We start from the raw sequence: 13107 nt of genomic DNA, 5'->3' as shown, positions 1-13107 counted from the left end.
CTGATCGCTGTTTTTGTATGCCCAATTCTTTTCTTTGTGTAGGAGGTATAGTTCTTTGGAGAACCGGGTTTTTGTTTTTTTATTGCCGTACAATGTCATGGTTTTGGTAGGGATGCACATTTCCACGCAGAATTTGATGTTTGACGTCACATTGTCAGTGAGTTCATCGAGGGAGTCGCAAAATGCACTAAATATATTCTAATTGGTGCATTCAATACACCCTCCAAACGTTTCAATGGCATCCATGGACCAGGACCTGACAGATTTGGATGTTTTCTTGATGGATTTAAGCTTTTGTCAGTATTTTGGGATGAGGAGTAACAGCGTGGTCGGACTTTCTCAAGTGGAGCCCTCGGGAATTCACGTGAAGTGTTTGAAATTGAGATGTAGCAGTGATCTAGGGTTACCAGCATTCTATCCCAGGAAAACGGGACAGGAGGGACGGGAGGGCGGGGGTAATCAAGAAAAAATTGCCAGAGTAACAGCCTACATGACGCTTTGTATAGGTAGCCCAGAGCCTTAGTATATAATAATAATAATAATAATAATAATAACAATAAACTTTATCTGTATGGCACTTTTCATACAAACAATGTAGCCCAAAGTGATTTTACATTTCAACACGGAAGATACTATAGTAGGCTAAAGATATAGAGTACACATATGTCTGTTAAAAATATATCCATACATAGAATAATAATAATGTAATTGGTTATTTTTTTTGCCCGGTGCGGGATTCGATACGGGATGTACAGCACCACAAGGCGACATCACCAATCGCTGGGCTAAAGGGTCAGACTCGTTAGCTAAGGACTAACGTGTCTTATTAGTAGTTTACAATAATAATAATAACTTTATCTATCGAGCACTTTTTGCTGTTAAGCTTATTGTTACAGTTACATGCTGTTGTAGCTCAGTCCGTGTTTAACTGTATGATATACAGATGAAATATCGCACGCAGCAACTTTGTCATTTTCAGTAGTAGTCGTGGCGAGGAACTTGCTAATGCTAAATGTGTGGCAGGACGAGGAAAAACACAGGAGACGAAGACGAGTTTGAACTTTATTCCTCAGCTCCAAAACCAAACTGAAACCGCCTTGCACCAGAGAACCCGGTAACGTAAACACGCCCCCAGCTCACAGCCCTGCTGGGTGAGAGGTATAGCCCCTAGTGTGTCCGCCACAGATGCACACGCACCTTTAGCTTGTGTCGTCCTCTTGTGCGCGGCGGCATGTTGTTTCACGTCGTTTTCTCCTCCGTGGCTGATCTGATCAAAAATTCCCGATGACACAGGTTGCAGAAAACTCCAGCCAAATCGCCACTGACAGATTTAACCCAATTATACTGCTCTTCCCACTGCTTATTGTATGTATACAAATTTTTCTTTTACGGAGGGCTCGAATTGCCACTTGCGCTCATTTTTCCCAGCAGGATCGAGGGGAAGAGACGAGTAAGTTACACATAGGGGCCAGTTAATTTAAAATGATGCTTCTTTCCAGCTGAACGCCACCCATCGGTATTCGCACACAACACACATAGGCCAGATTTAAAGGCAGTATACGTGTATATATAAAATATTTTTTAAATCATTCAGATACGGGACAAATGTCATCCCATACTGGACGAACCACTTTTGATCTAAATACGGGACGTCCCGGCTAATACGGGACAGTTGGCAACCCTACAGTGATCCAATGTTTTGTTTTCTCTGCTGTGGCAAGTGACTCGTTGCTCATAGTTCGGTAGTTCGAGGGAAAGATTCGTATGATCGAAATCACCTAACACGGTGACAGACGTGTCAGGGTTGGAGTTTTCAACATGGGAAATGTGTTGTGAGAGTTCGCTAATGGCGCCTGTGTTCGCGTTAGCTTGTGGTGGAATGTAAACACCAACTAATACAACTGAAGCGAATTCTCTCGGAAGATAATGTGTGAAGTAATACTTGGGGTAGTATTGGTCGAGGATCAATGACCACACCGGGTTATAGAACTCAGGTTTAATCGTGGCTCAGTAGGCAGACATAATAACCATACATGGTAGTGGTGTAACCATAATAACAGTCCGGGTAGTACATAACACCTAGTGTAGTTCCAGTGGATATACATGGCGTTATATCACTACAATGTGGACTGCATTTCAAACTGATGAATTTTAAACTGATAAATTCAACATCATAAGAACAGTAGCGACGAAGGGTTGTTGTGTTGTTACACCAGCGCTGATTGACCATGAGACAAATATAAGCAGTATAAATATAAGCCGTATAAGGTATAAAACACAATACAGTTGTAAACTATTAATAAGACACGTTAGTCCCTAGCTAACGGGTCTGACCCTTTAGCCGAGCGGTTAGTGATGTCGCCTTGTGGTGCAATACACCTCGTATCGAATCCCGCACCGGGCAAGAAAATAACTGGTTACACAGTTAACGATAAAATACAATTTACAAGGTGCAAAAACGTCATCAGCAAAAAAACCAAAAAAAAACCGCAGAAAAGGTGCGGTGGACAGATATGAAGTGGCTTAAAGTGACATGTGAGTAAATATTGCACGTTCCCACTGGTGTCAGCACATCAGCCTCATCGGACTGAGGAGATGTCCGAGTTCATTAGTGGCACACTTGGAAAGAAGCTGTTTTTCAGTCTCTTTGTGCGTGTGTGGGTTGGTCTGAAGAGCCTACCTGATGGGAGGGGCTGAAACAGATGGTGTCCTGGGTGTGTAAGTTAAGATAACCTTTATTCATCCCCGAAGGTAAATTCGGGTGTAGATAGCAGCAAAGAGGGTATAAAAAAAAGAAAAAAAAGACATCAACAGGATAGAGTAACAAGAGGTAGATAGATGGATGGATAGATAGTAGAGGTCAGTCACCCTGGGATCAAAACAATACTAAACCTAACATTAATACTAACAATACTAAACAACATCATAGATGTGAGATCAGCATGAATGAATGAACGAATGAATGAATGTAGATTTAATTCAAACATGTAAATAAGAAGGATATAACATACAGATAATCCACTGCCAATAATCTGAAGTGATCAACATATCCATACATCAAACTCAGGGAACATATCTCCATATACAGCAGATTAATTGTTATATGTTCAAAAAAGGAGATGGAGGAAGTGTACACATATTTTTTCCTACCCCTTCTCACCTACTCATTAATTCAGCTACTATACATTACAAAAAGGAAAAAAATATGTATAACAAAAAATATATGACCAAATAAATATATATATATATATATATATATATATATATATATATATATATATATACACTACCGTTCAAAAGTTTGGGATCACCCAAACAATTTCGTGTTTTCCATGAAAAGTCACACTTATTCACCACCATATGTTGTGAAATGAATAGAAAATAGAGTCAAGACATTGACAAGGTTAGAAATAATGATTTGTATTTGAAATAAGATTTTTTTTACATCAAACTTTGCTTTCGTCAAAGAATCCTCCATTTGCGGCAATTACAGCATTGCAGACCTTTGGCATTCTAGCTGTTAATTTGTTGAGGTAATCTGGAGAAATTGCACCCCACGCTTCCAGAAGCAGCTCCCACAAGTTGGATTGGTTGGATGGGCACTTCTTTGAGCAGATTGAGTTTCTGGAGCATCACATTTGTGGGGTCAATTAAACGCTCAAAATGGCCAGAAAAAGAGAACTTTCATCTGAAACTCGACAGTCTATTCTTGTTCTTAGAAATGAAGGCTATTCCATGCGAGAAATTGCTAAGAAATTGAAGATTTCCTACACCGGTGTGTACTACTCCCTTCAGAGGACAGCACAAACAGGCTCTAACAGGTACTATTTAATGAAGATGCCAGTTGGGGACCTGTGAGGCGTCTGTTTCTCAAACTAGAGACTCTAATGTACTTATCTTCTTGCTCAGTTGTGCAACGCGGCCTCCCACTTCTTTTTCTACTCTGGTTAGAGCCTGTTTGTGCTGTCCTCTGAAGGGAGTAGTACACACCGGTGTAGGAAATCTTCAATTTCTTAGCAATTTCTCGCATGGAATAGCCTTCATTTCTAAGAACAAGAATAGACTGTCGAGTTTCAGATGAAAGTTCTCTTTTTCTGGCCATTTTGGGCGTTTAATTGACCCCACAAATGTGATGCTCCAGAAACTCAATCTGCTCAAAGAAGTGCCCATCCAACCAATCCAACTTGTGGGAGCTGCTTCTGGAAGCGTGGGGTGCAATTTCTCCAGATTACCTCAACAAATTAACAGCTAGAATGCCAAAGGTCTGCAATGCTGTAATTGCTGCAAATGGAGGATTCTTTGACGAAAGCAAAGTTTGATGTAAAAAAAATCTTATTTCAAATACAAATCATTATTTCTAACCTTGTCAATGTCTTGACTCTATTTTCTATTCATTTCACAACATATGGTGGTGAATAAGTGTGACTTTTCATGGAAAACACAAAATTGTTTGGGTGATCCCAAACTTTTGAACGGTAGTGTGTATATATATAGAAGAACCCCGCTACAATGTAGCGGTTTGGTTATCCACCCGTCTAAATCTCCCTCCTCTTCATCCTGCCAGCTAACCGCCTTCCCCCTGCCCCTAAACCCCCCCTACTCCAACTCCCTCCTCCAAAATGCTCAGAATCATCTGAAATGCCGAGAAAAGTGGTTTTTAGCCATTTTTAGAAAATGCATATTTTGCATAATTATGCATAATTATTATATTTTAATTTTCTGCTATTTTTCTGGTCCTCTCTGGAACAATACCTACCACCTCCAAAAAAAAATTAGGATCATAAGTGCATTTTTGCAAAAATGCATTTATTTTGCATAATGCCAAAACATTTCGAAGTCCCAGAATTTTTTTTTTATATAGGTGAAAAAATCAAAGATGCTCAGAATAATCTGAAATGCCGAGAAAAGTTGTTTTTAGCCATTTTTAGAAAAATGCATATTTTTCATATTTATGCATAATTTTAAATTTCTGGGATTTTTCCCTTACTCTCTGAGACAATACCTACCACCTCCAAAAAGAATTAGGATCATAAGTGCTTTAGTTTTCGGTCCCGCTATCTACACTAACTAACACACACACACACACACTAACACCACACACACACATTACGAAAATATATGAGTAGATAATATATATATATATATATATATGATTCAGTGAGTCAAGTAAATTTTTTATGAGACAGTACAAGCCTGTTTCATGCCATCGCTGGTACGAAACGGGCTTGTACTGTTTCATGCCTCTTATATATGTATTTCTATATATCTATCTATATCTATCTTTTATATATATATGGCCTCCCTTCAAGAAGAGGGGGGAACACAGGGTGACATACAAGAGTGGAGGAAAGTGCACACAGGTGGAATATATCTTGTGTAGAAGGCACAATCTAAAAGGGATTGGAGACTGCAAGGTGGTGACAGGGGAAAACGTAGCTAGGTAGCATCAGATGGTGGTCTGTAGGATGACTTTGGAGACCAAGAAGAGGAAGTAAGTGAAAGCAGAGCCGAAGATCAAATGGTGGAAGTTGAAGAAGGAAGACTGTTGTGTAGAGTTCAGGCAGGAGTTAAGACAGGCACTGGGTGGTAGTGAAGAGTTGCCGGATGGCTGGGCAACAACTGCAGAAATAGTGAGGGAGACAGCTAGGAAGGTACTTTGTGTGTCATCAGGACAGAAGAAGGAAGACAAGGAGACTTAGTGGTGGAATGAGGAAGTACAGCAAATTATACAGAGGAAGAGGTTGGCAAAGAAGAAGTGGGATAGTCAGAGAGGAGAAGAAGAAAGTAGACAGGAGTACAAGGAGACGCAACATAAAGCGAAGAGACAGGTGGCAAAGGAAAAGGTGTATGGTGAGTTGTATGACAGGTTAGACACTAAGGAAGGAGAAAAGGACTTGTACTGATTGGCTAGACAGAGGGACCAAGCTGCAAAGGATGTGCAGCAAGTTAGGGCGATCAAGGATAGAGATGGAAATGTGCTGACAAGCGAGGAGAGTGTGCTAAGAAGGTGGAAGGAATACTTTGAGGGGCTGATGAATGAAGAAAATGAGAGAGAGAGAAGGTTGGATGATGTAGGGATAGTGAATCAGGAAGTTCAGTGGATTAACAAGGAGGAAGTGAGGGCAGCTATGAAGAGGATGAAGAGTGGAAAGACAGTTGGTCCTGATGACATACCTGTGGAGGCATGGAGATGTTTAGGAGAGATGGCAGTGGGGTTTTTAACTAGATTGTTTAACACAATTTTGGAAAGTGAATGCCTGAGGAGTGGAGAAGAAGCATACTGGTACTGCTTTTCAAGAACAAGGGCGATGTGCAGAACTGTAGCAACTACAGAGGTATAAAGTTGATCAACCACAGCATGAAGATATGGGAAAGAGTAATAGAAGCTAGGTGAAGAGGAGAGGTGACGATTAGCGAGCAGCAGTGTGGTTTCATGCCACGAAAGAGCACCACAGATGTGATGTTTGCTTGTTGATGGAGAAGTATAGAGAAGGCCAGAAGGAGTTACATTGTGTCTTTGTAGATTTAGAAAAAGCATATGACAGGGTGCAGAGAGAGGAGGTGTGGTATTGTATGAGGAAGTTGGGAGTTGCAGAGAAGTATGTAGGAGTGGTGCAGGATATGTATGAGGGAAGTGTGACAGTGGTGAGGTGTGCAGTTGGAATGACAGATGGGTTCAAGGTGGAGGTGGGATTACGTCAAGGATCTGCTCTGAGCCCTTTCTTGTTTGCAATGGTGATGGACAGGATGACGGACAAGATCAGGCAGGAGTCTTCATGGACGATGATGTTCGCAGATGACATTGTGATCTGTAGTGAGAGTAGGATGCAGGTTGAGGAGAGCCTGGAGAGGTGGAGGTATGCACTGGAGAGAAGAAGAAAGTCAGTAGGAGCAAGATGGAATACCTATGTGTGAATGAGAGGGAGGACAGCGGAATGGTGAGGATTCACGGATTTGAGGTGACGAAGGCATAGTATGAGTTTAAATACTTGGGGTCAACTGTCCAAAGTAACGGGGAGTGCAGGAGAGAGGTAAAGAAGAGAGTGCAGGCAGGGTGGAGAAGCATGTCAAGAGTGATTTGCGACAGAAGGGTACCAGCAAGAGTTAAAGGGAGGGTTTACGAGATGGTTGTGAGACCAGCTATGTTATATGGTTTGGAGACAGTGGCACTGACGAAAAGACAGGAAGTGGAGCTGGAGGTGGCAGAGTTGAAGATGCTAAGATTTTCATTGGGAATAATGAAGAAGAACAGGATTAGGAATGATTATATTAGAGGGACTGCTCAAGTTGGATGGTTTGGAGACAAAGCAAGAGAGGCAAGATTGAGATGGCTTGGACATGTGCAGAGGAGAGATGCTGGGTATATTGGCAGAAGGATGCTGAATATGGAGCTGTAAGGGGAGAGGATAAGAGGAAGGCCAAATAGAAGGTTTATGGATGTGGTGAGGGAAGACATGCAGGTGTCTGTTGTGACAGAGTAAGATGCAGAAGACAGGAAGAAATGGAAACGGATGATCCACTGTGGCGACCCCCTAAACGGGAGTAGCCGAAAGTACTAGTAGATAATCCAGTGAGTCAAGTAAATTCTTTACGAGACAATACTAGCCTGTTTCATGCCATCGCTGGCATGAAAATATGCATTCCTTAAGATTCTAGGTGGAGTTATGCTTGGGTCCTAATTATAATTGTAATTAATCATGCCTAATGTCTAGTCACCCCTTAAGAGAAAAAATAAGAATCCACATGGTTGCTGAGGATGACTGACTTGTATAAGCAGCACAATGTGTTAGTAAATTGTGTGTATGAGAGGTTGTTTTGCTTGCAAGTGGACATTAAATGGTTATTTTACCAATACAAGACAAGCATAGTAAAGAAGAATAGGATTCAGCTCAAGAATTTACGCTGAATTAACTGTTTTTCCCCCACTTCTTACCAAGAAAAGAAACACTTATACCCAGATACTCTCCCAGTACAGCGATCTCTTTTCATACATCTTTACTTTTCAATTTGTTTTGTTGTATTTTATTTTATTTTATTGGGTTTTTTTGTGGTTTTTTTTACCACTGGCAGTGGTATAATCATCACTAGATTCAGATTCAGGGATTTCTGGTCATACAAGTAGTCAGTTTATTTGTAAAGCTTAAATACATCCATATGAAAACATATGAAAAAAAGTCCTCTTCTTGAATAAGTTTATGATGTATAGAAACACATTCATGTCACACAGAGCGTACTTTTGAACTAAGTTGAATTGTTTTCTTATCCATTTGTTGCAGATAGATTAAAAGACATTACACCAGTCACCAGAAAATGCTCGAGTTTAATTAAACTTTTAGCATAATTCAAATGAACATCTTTATTTTCATATGTAAAAACTACACAGATTCAAAGAATTCCAATACAGATGTTCCTGAAAATAGTCATAATAGCCCCAATAGGAGGGAGAAGCCAACTGACATTCATGGACTGTTGTTGGAGAAATGATTGAACTGGTCTTGTCCACTGACCACGACTGTTGCTCGGAACTTTCTGGGACGGTCAGGGTCCTATTACGAAGACAGTCATAATGTAAGAGGTAGTGAAATTATAGAATATGTAGACCATACGGAATATAAGTATGTATTCAGTTTCTTTTTACCTGTATGGGGTATGTACAAGTGGGGACATAACGTATCACAAAACCACAGCGTCTTCTCTGAGATGTGTTAGGATCACTGGCATGAACCAGAAGTCCATCATGGATCTATTGAAACAAATTCAAAGGACCTAAGGACCATCAAAACCCTTTTCCGTGAATAAAAAAGGCAAGGATGCGGTGAACTCACAGACATCTGTCCAGCCAAAAGGGGGCAAAGCACAGCTTTTTCAGCCTCTACCAGTTCCCCTGGGATCTCCTGGTTGACTGACAGCATGTTCCCTGGTCGACGTGCTTGGCGATGGGGTAATATGCCAGAGCAGTGGCTGCCTATGGGAGCACCCAGATATAGGTAGACATTCAAATATTTCATCTATGCTCCAGGTTTTTGATTTTAGAAGTTATTGTTTTGTTACCTTTATAAGTACTATGTGTTTACTAGGGGTGTAAATCACGTTTCATCATAATATGATTCTTTGGATGGTACAATATTTGCTGATATCACAGTCTGCCGCTATACAATTTCAATTAGTTTCAATTCAGGGACCTGTGAGCGATATGAAATGATATCATATGCCCATTTAACACAATCAGTGTTATCGATCATTGAATCGATACAGTGATTCAGATCATTCCACCCCTAGAATTTACTGCGGCCATGCCATAAAATCCCTTTTTAAAATCTTGAAATATTTTCATGCAGGTTTTGACACATTTATGTCGGTGGATTAATTCGGGAGGCTATAGTAGATAATATCATCAAGTCACGTTGAAGTAAAGGTAAGAGAGAGAGAGGAAAAAAAACCAGAAACAGAAAAACTGTGGTACCTGGAATGACCTGAAGGGCTCCATTCTCTTTTAGTGAGTCATCTAAAGCTAGCCACACAGACAGAACAGGACCTCCAGCAATACTCCAATACCTGTGACAATAGGAACAAGTTAGACATAACCAACCAGCCTACTTTATAAAATCCAGATACTTTTCTAGAATGCATCAATGGGTATTGACAGTTTCTACAGCAACTGCGACTTTTTATTTTTTTTAATTTGAAAGTCTACCTCATATCCTGATGCCAGGCCACATATGGCAGTTCATTTTCTTGAGGATTTTCATTGGCTTTCACTGCCAGGATGACATCGGGGCCCAAAATGGCAGTTACTGCTTGTAGCAAACGAGGGTGTTTGGCTAGGCTCATCACCCACTCGCACTCAAGGTGAACATTATGGAGATGGTACTTGGTGTACTCTTCACCTGGTGTTGGGTAAACCAGAGGCGCACAAAGATGTAAATCGTGTACATCTCACTGAATAGTAATGCTATCAACACTACATTTCATGGAATGCCAATAATGTGACACTAATTTACAATCCTTATCTCTTTCTTGTCTTCTCCTCTGTGTTGTATGTTGAATGTAGTAAGAGAAGGGCACAGTGTGTGCTATTGGCACTACCCATCTTTAAAAGAAATTAAAGCTGTCATGGGATTTTTCTCCATTAGTATTCATCTTATCCATCTGGACCATAAACCCAGGATACATAATATTAACTGGCATCTTTGCCAGTTATATTTTTCCAGTCCTAATGCCGCTGTTTAAATATTTGACTGGGTAGGATAAACATTGGTGCAGTGATGAACATGTTCCGATTGAAGAAAAAAGGACTGAAACATGACGACATTATGTTATTATGACATTATGACAGGATGACATTATGTGGCGATGCTTTTGCCACATATGCCACTTATGCCATTATGAGACATGATGACATCATGTGGCAATGCTTTTGTTGGACAGGTAATTTACCAATTCTACAATGTATATTACAGTAGAAAACTATTAGGATATAGTTTAATGCAGTCTGTAACAAATAGATTGGCTGTGTTGGCTGTGATCTGAGGATGCTGTATTTACAAGGGTGGGAACTCTACTGCTGAGCTGACGGTATACAAGCAACAATGTCCGGTACACTTTGTAGTCCTATCTGCCAGAGGAAGAGAGAGATTGGGGAGATGACAGGTTTCAGCTTTGAAGGGAGCAAGCATCAAGCCAAACAGTGCTGAGGGTTACTGAAAAGTTATTAGGTTCACAGTTTGAAGCCTATGATACACAAGCAGCATTTCTATTAACCTCCTCTGGTCTCATGAGTTCATCTCATCATTCCCGGATTTTCTCTACTCATTGCTTCAACCTGCAGCAAACCCCATACACCTTTTTATTGAACCCCCCGTACTCACTGAATTGCTTCTCCAGCTCAGAGAAGGCACGCCTGGCCTCAATCAGCTCGGTCTTGCTCAGTATGGGCAGCCCTGTTAGGTAGCCCTGCTTGTTGTATATCTCCTGTAGCCTTGCCATGGATGTGGTTGTCTCTGGAGCGCTTCTGGTGCTACTGCTGCTGCTGCTTCAGACTGCCACTGCTACCTAAACGATTCTGTCAAAGCATGTTTGAAAGACAGGGGGAAAAACAGAGGATGAGAAGAGAAGGGACGGAGTCGAGAAAGAGAAGGTTGTGGGGACAGTGGAAGAGAGAGAGAGAGCAGGGTAAAATATCTGTTAAATAGTCGGTGCAAAAGAGTGTTTCTGTTCTCTAAAATTAGAATCTTAATCATGTTTTCCAACTCATTCTCAAGGCACATTTCAACTGTATATAGGTACATATGCAGGGCTTTGCCTTGCCCTAAAGAGATGCTGCATGAATGTCTTGAGAAGGAAAACATCTGACCTCAGTGGTTAGGTGAGCTGGAGCACCTCCCTGTCTCAACTGCCCTACAAGACCAATATAACCCGAGAGACGGTCCACAAACACCTCATTGAACCAACTTCACTGTTAATGCCACACCGTTCCTGCTACACTGGGGAATCGTCTGTTACTGTCTCTTCACTCAAGGCAAGTAAGGTCAGAAAAGTGCAATGCTGTCAGTAGGTAAGGTGAAGAAAACTGGTCGGCGGCGTCCAAGTAGTGTAGCAGTCCATTCCGTTGCCTACCAACATGGGAATCGCTGGTTCAAATCCCCGTGTTACCTCCGGCTTGGTCGGGTGTCCCTGCAGACACAGTTGGCCGTGTCTGCAGGTGGGAAGCCGGATGTGGGTATGTGTCCTGGTCGCTGCACTAGCGCCTCCTCTGGTCGGTCGGAGTGCCTGTTCAGGGGGAGAGGGAACTGGGGGAATAGCGTGATCCTCCCATGTGCTACGTCTCCCTAATGAAACTCTTCACTGTCAGGTGAAAGGAAGCGGCTGGCGACTCCACATGTATTGGAGGAGGCATGTGGTAGTCTGCAGCCCTCCCCAGCTTGGCAGAGTGGATGGAGCAGTGATCAGGACAGCTCAGAAGAGTGGGGTAATTGGCCAGATACAATTAGGAAGAAAAAAAAGGGGGGGTTAATAAATAAAAAAAGAACACTGCTCAGCCCATATGATCTTTTTTTTTTAATTGTCAGAGACATATCCACTCTCTCTCCGTAAAGAGAACTGTTAGCCACCTGACTGATGTTGGTGATAGAGAAATGGGGATCCCATGGATCTGAACTGAGGAAAGAAAGAGACTGAAAAAGAGTTGGACACAGAGAAAGATGCTGAGAGAAGAGAAGGATGAGAGGAGTGAACGAGAAAGGAGTGAACGAGAAAGGAGAGCATCAGGAGAAGGGACCGGGAGGCCCGCTGCGCAATAAAAACTCGATTCATTACTGCGTCCATACCTCTTGTTCTTCTCTTTTTCTCCTTCTGGCTCCAAGTCCTGATGGATACAGCCCTCCTCCTACATGTTAGTTATTTTATACTTCACGGAGGGATGAGATGCTGGAAACTTCAATAGCTTCATGAACCATATAAAAGTACGCACAACAGGCTTAGACACTCCCAGAAACTTGAGATACAATGAGGAAAATCATTTAGCTTGTCTTCCTCGTCGAGACAACGCCTTTACACACCTTTGCGTTGAATCTATGAAAATTTCCAGGGGAAAAACATGTAGGGTGAAGGTTACATCTCCGTCAAGTAATATAAAACCAGTCCTTCTCTCAAATACCAGCTTGGTGCACATTAACAAGGCTGGCATCACATTTCAACACCAGTTATTGGGGGATTTATAGAAAAGAAATGAGGTGTGTCAGAGCTATCAAGTCAGGATTACCCCAAAAGGTTGCATGAAATAACCATTGATATAAAATTGGTCAGACAAATGAGGAAAAGTTCCTTTTGAGATGAATCAAGACCCCCCCCCACACACACACACACATTGACTCTTCCCAATCATCACAACCTTATTCAGCTGCCCTCTTTCTTCCCAGGAATATGCGGCGTGGAAGAGTGATGATCGATAGGACACAGGCATTTATGTGTGTGTATGTGGGGTGGGGGGTGGGGGGGATTTCAAATAAAGTCTGGATAATAATCTGTGTTAATGACATCACTAAATTTTGATTATTGCAAATAGGGCAGTATGAAGATAAAGAATGAGGGGAAACACCTAAGGACTAG

General features: G+C 41.6%; 1 protein-coding gene across 1 annotated transcript; it reads right to left on the bottom strand.

Annotated features, from left to right (window-relative positions):
• Positions 1–8448: 8448 nt before the first annotated feature.
• Positions 8449–11138, bottom strand: zgc:174917 (uncharacterized protein LOC565650 homolog). Its single transcript, XM_056295273.1, has 6 exons — positions 10869–11138; positions 9695–9887; positions 9464–9555; positions 8826–8965; positions 8639–8743; positions 8449–8546 (listed from the first exon to the last, which is right to left on the bottom strand). The coding sequence occupies exons 1-6, from the start codon at positions 10984–10986 to the stop codon at positions 8460–8462; spliced, it is 735 nt and encodes a 244-aa protein (XP_056151248.1). The 5' UTR covers positions 10987–11138; the 3' UTR covers positions 8449–8459.
• Between the last annotated feature and the right edge of the window lie 1969 nt (positions 11139–13107).

The sequence above is a fragment of the Lampris incognitus genome, chromosome 1 (assembly GCF_029633865.1).
Source record: "Lampris incognitus isolate fLamInc1 chromosome 1, fLamInc1.hap2, whole genome shotgun sequence".
Taxonomy (NCBI): domain Eukaryota; kingdom Metazoa; phylum Chordata; class Actinopteri; order Lampriformes; family Lampridae; genus Lampris; species Lampris incognitus.
Note: the sequence above shows the minus strand (reverse complement) of the source record. Positions and strands in the feature narration are given on the sequence as shown.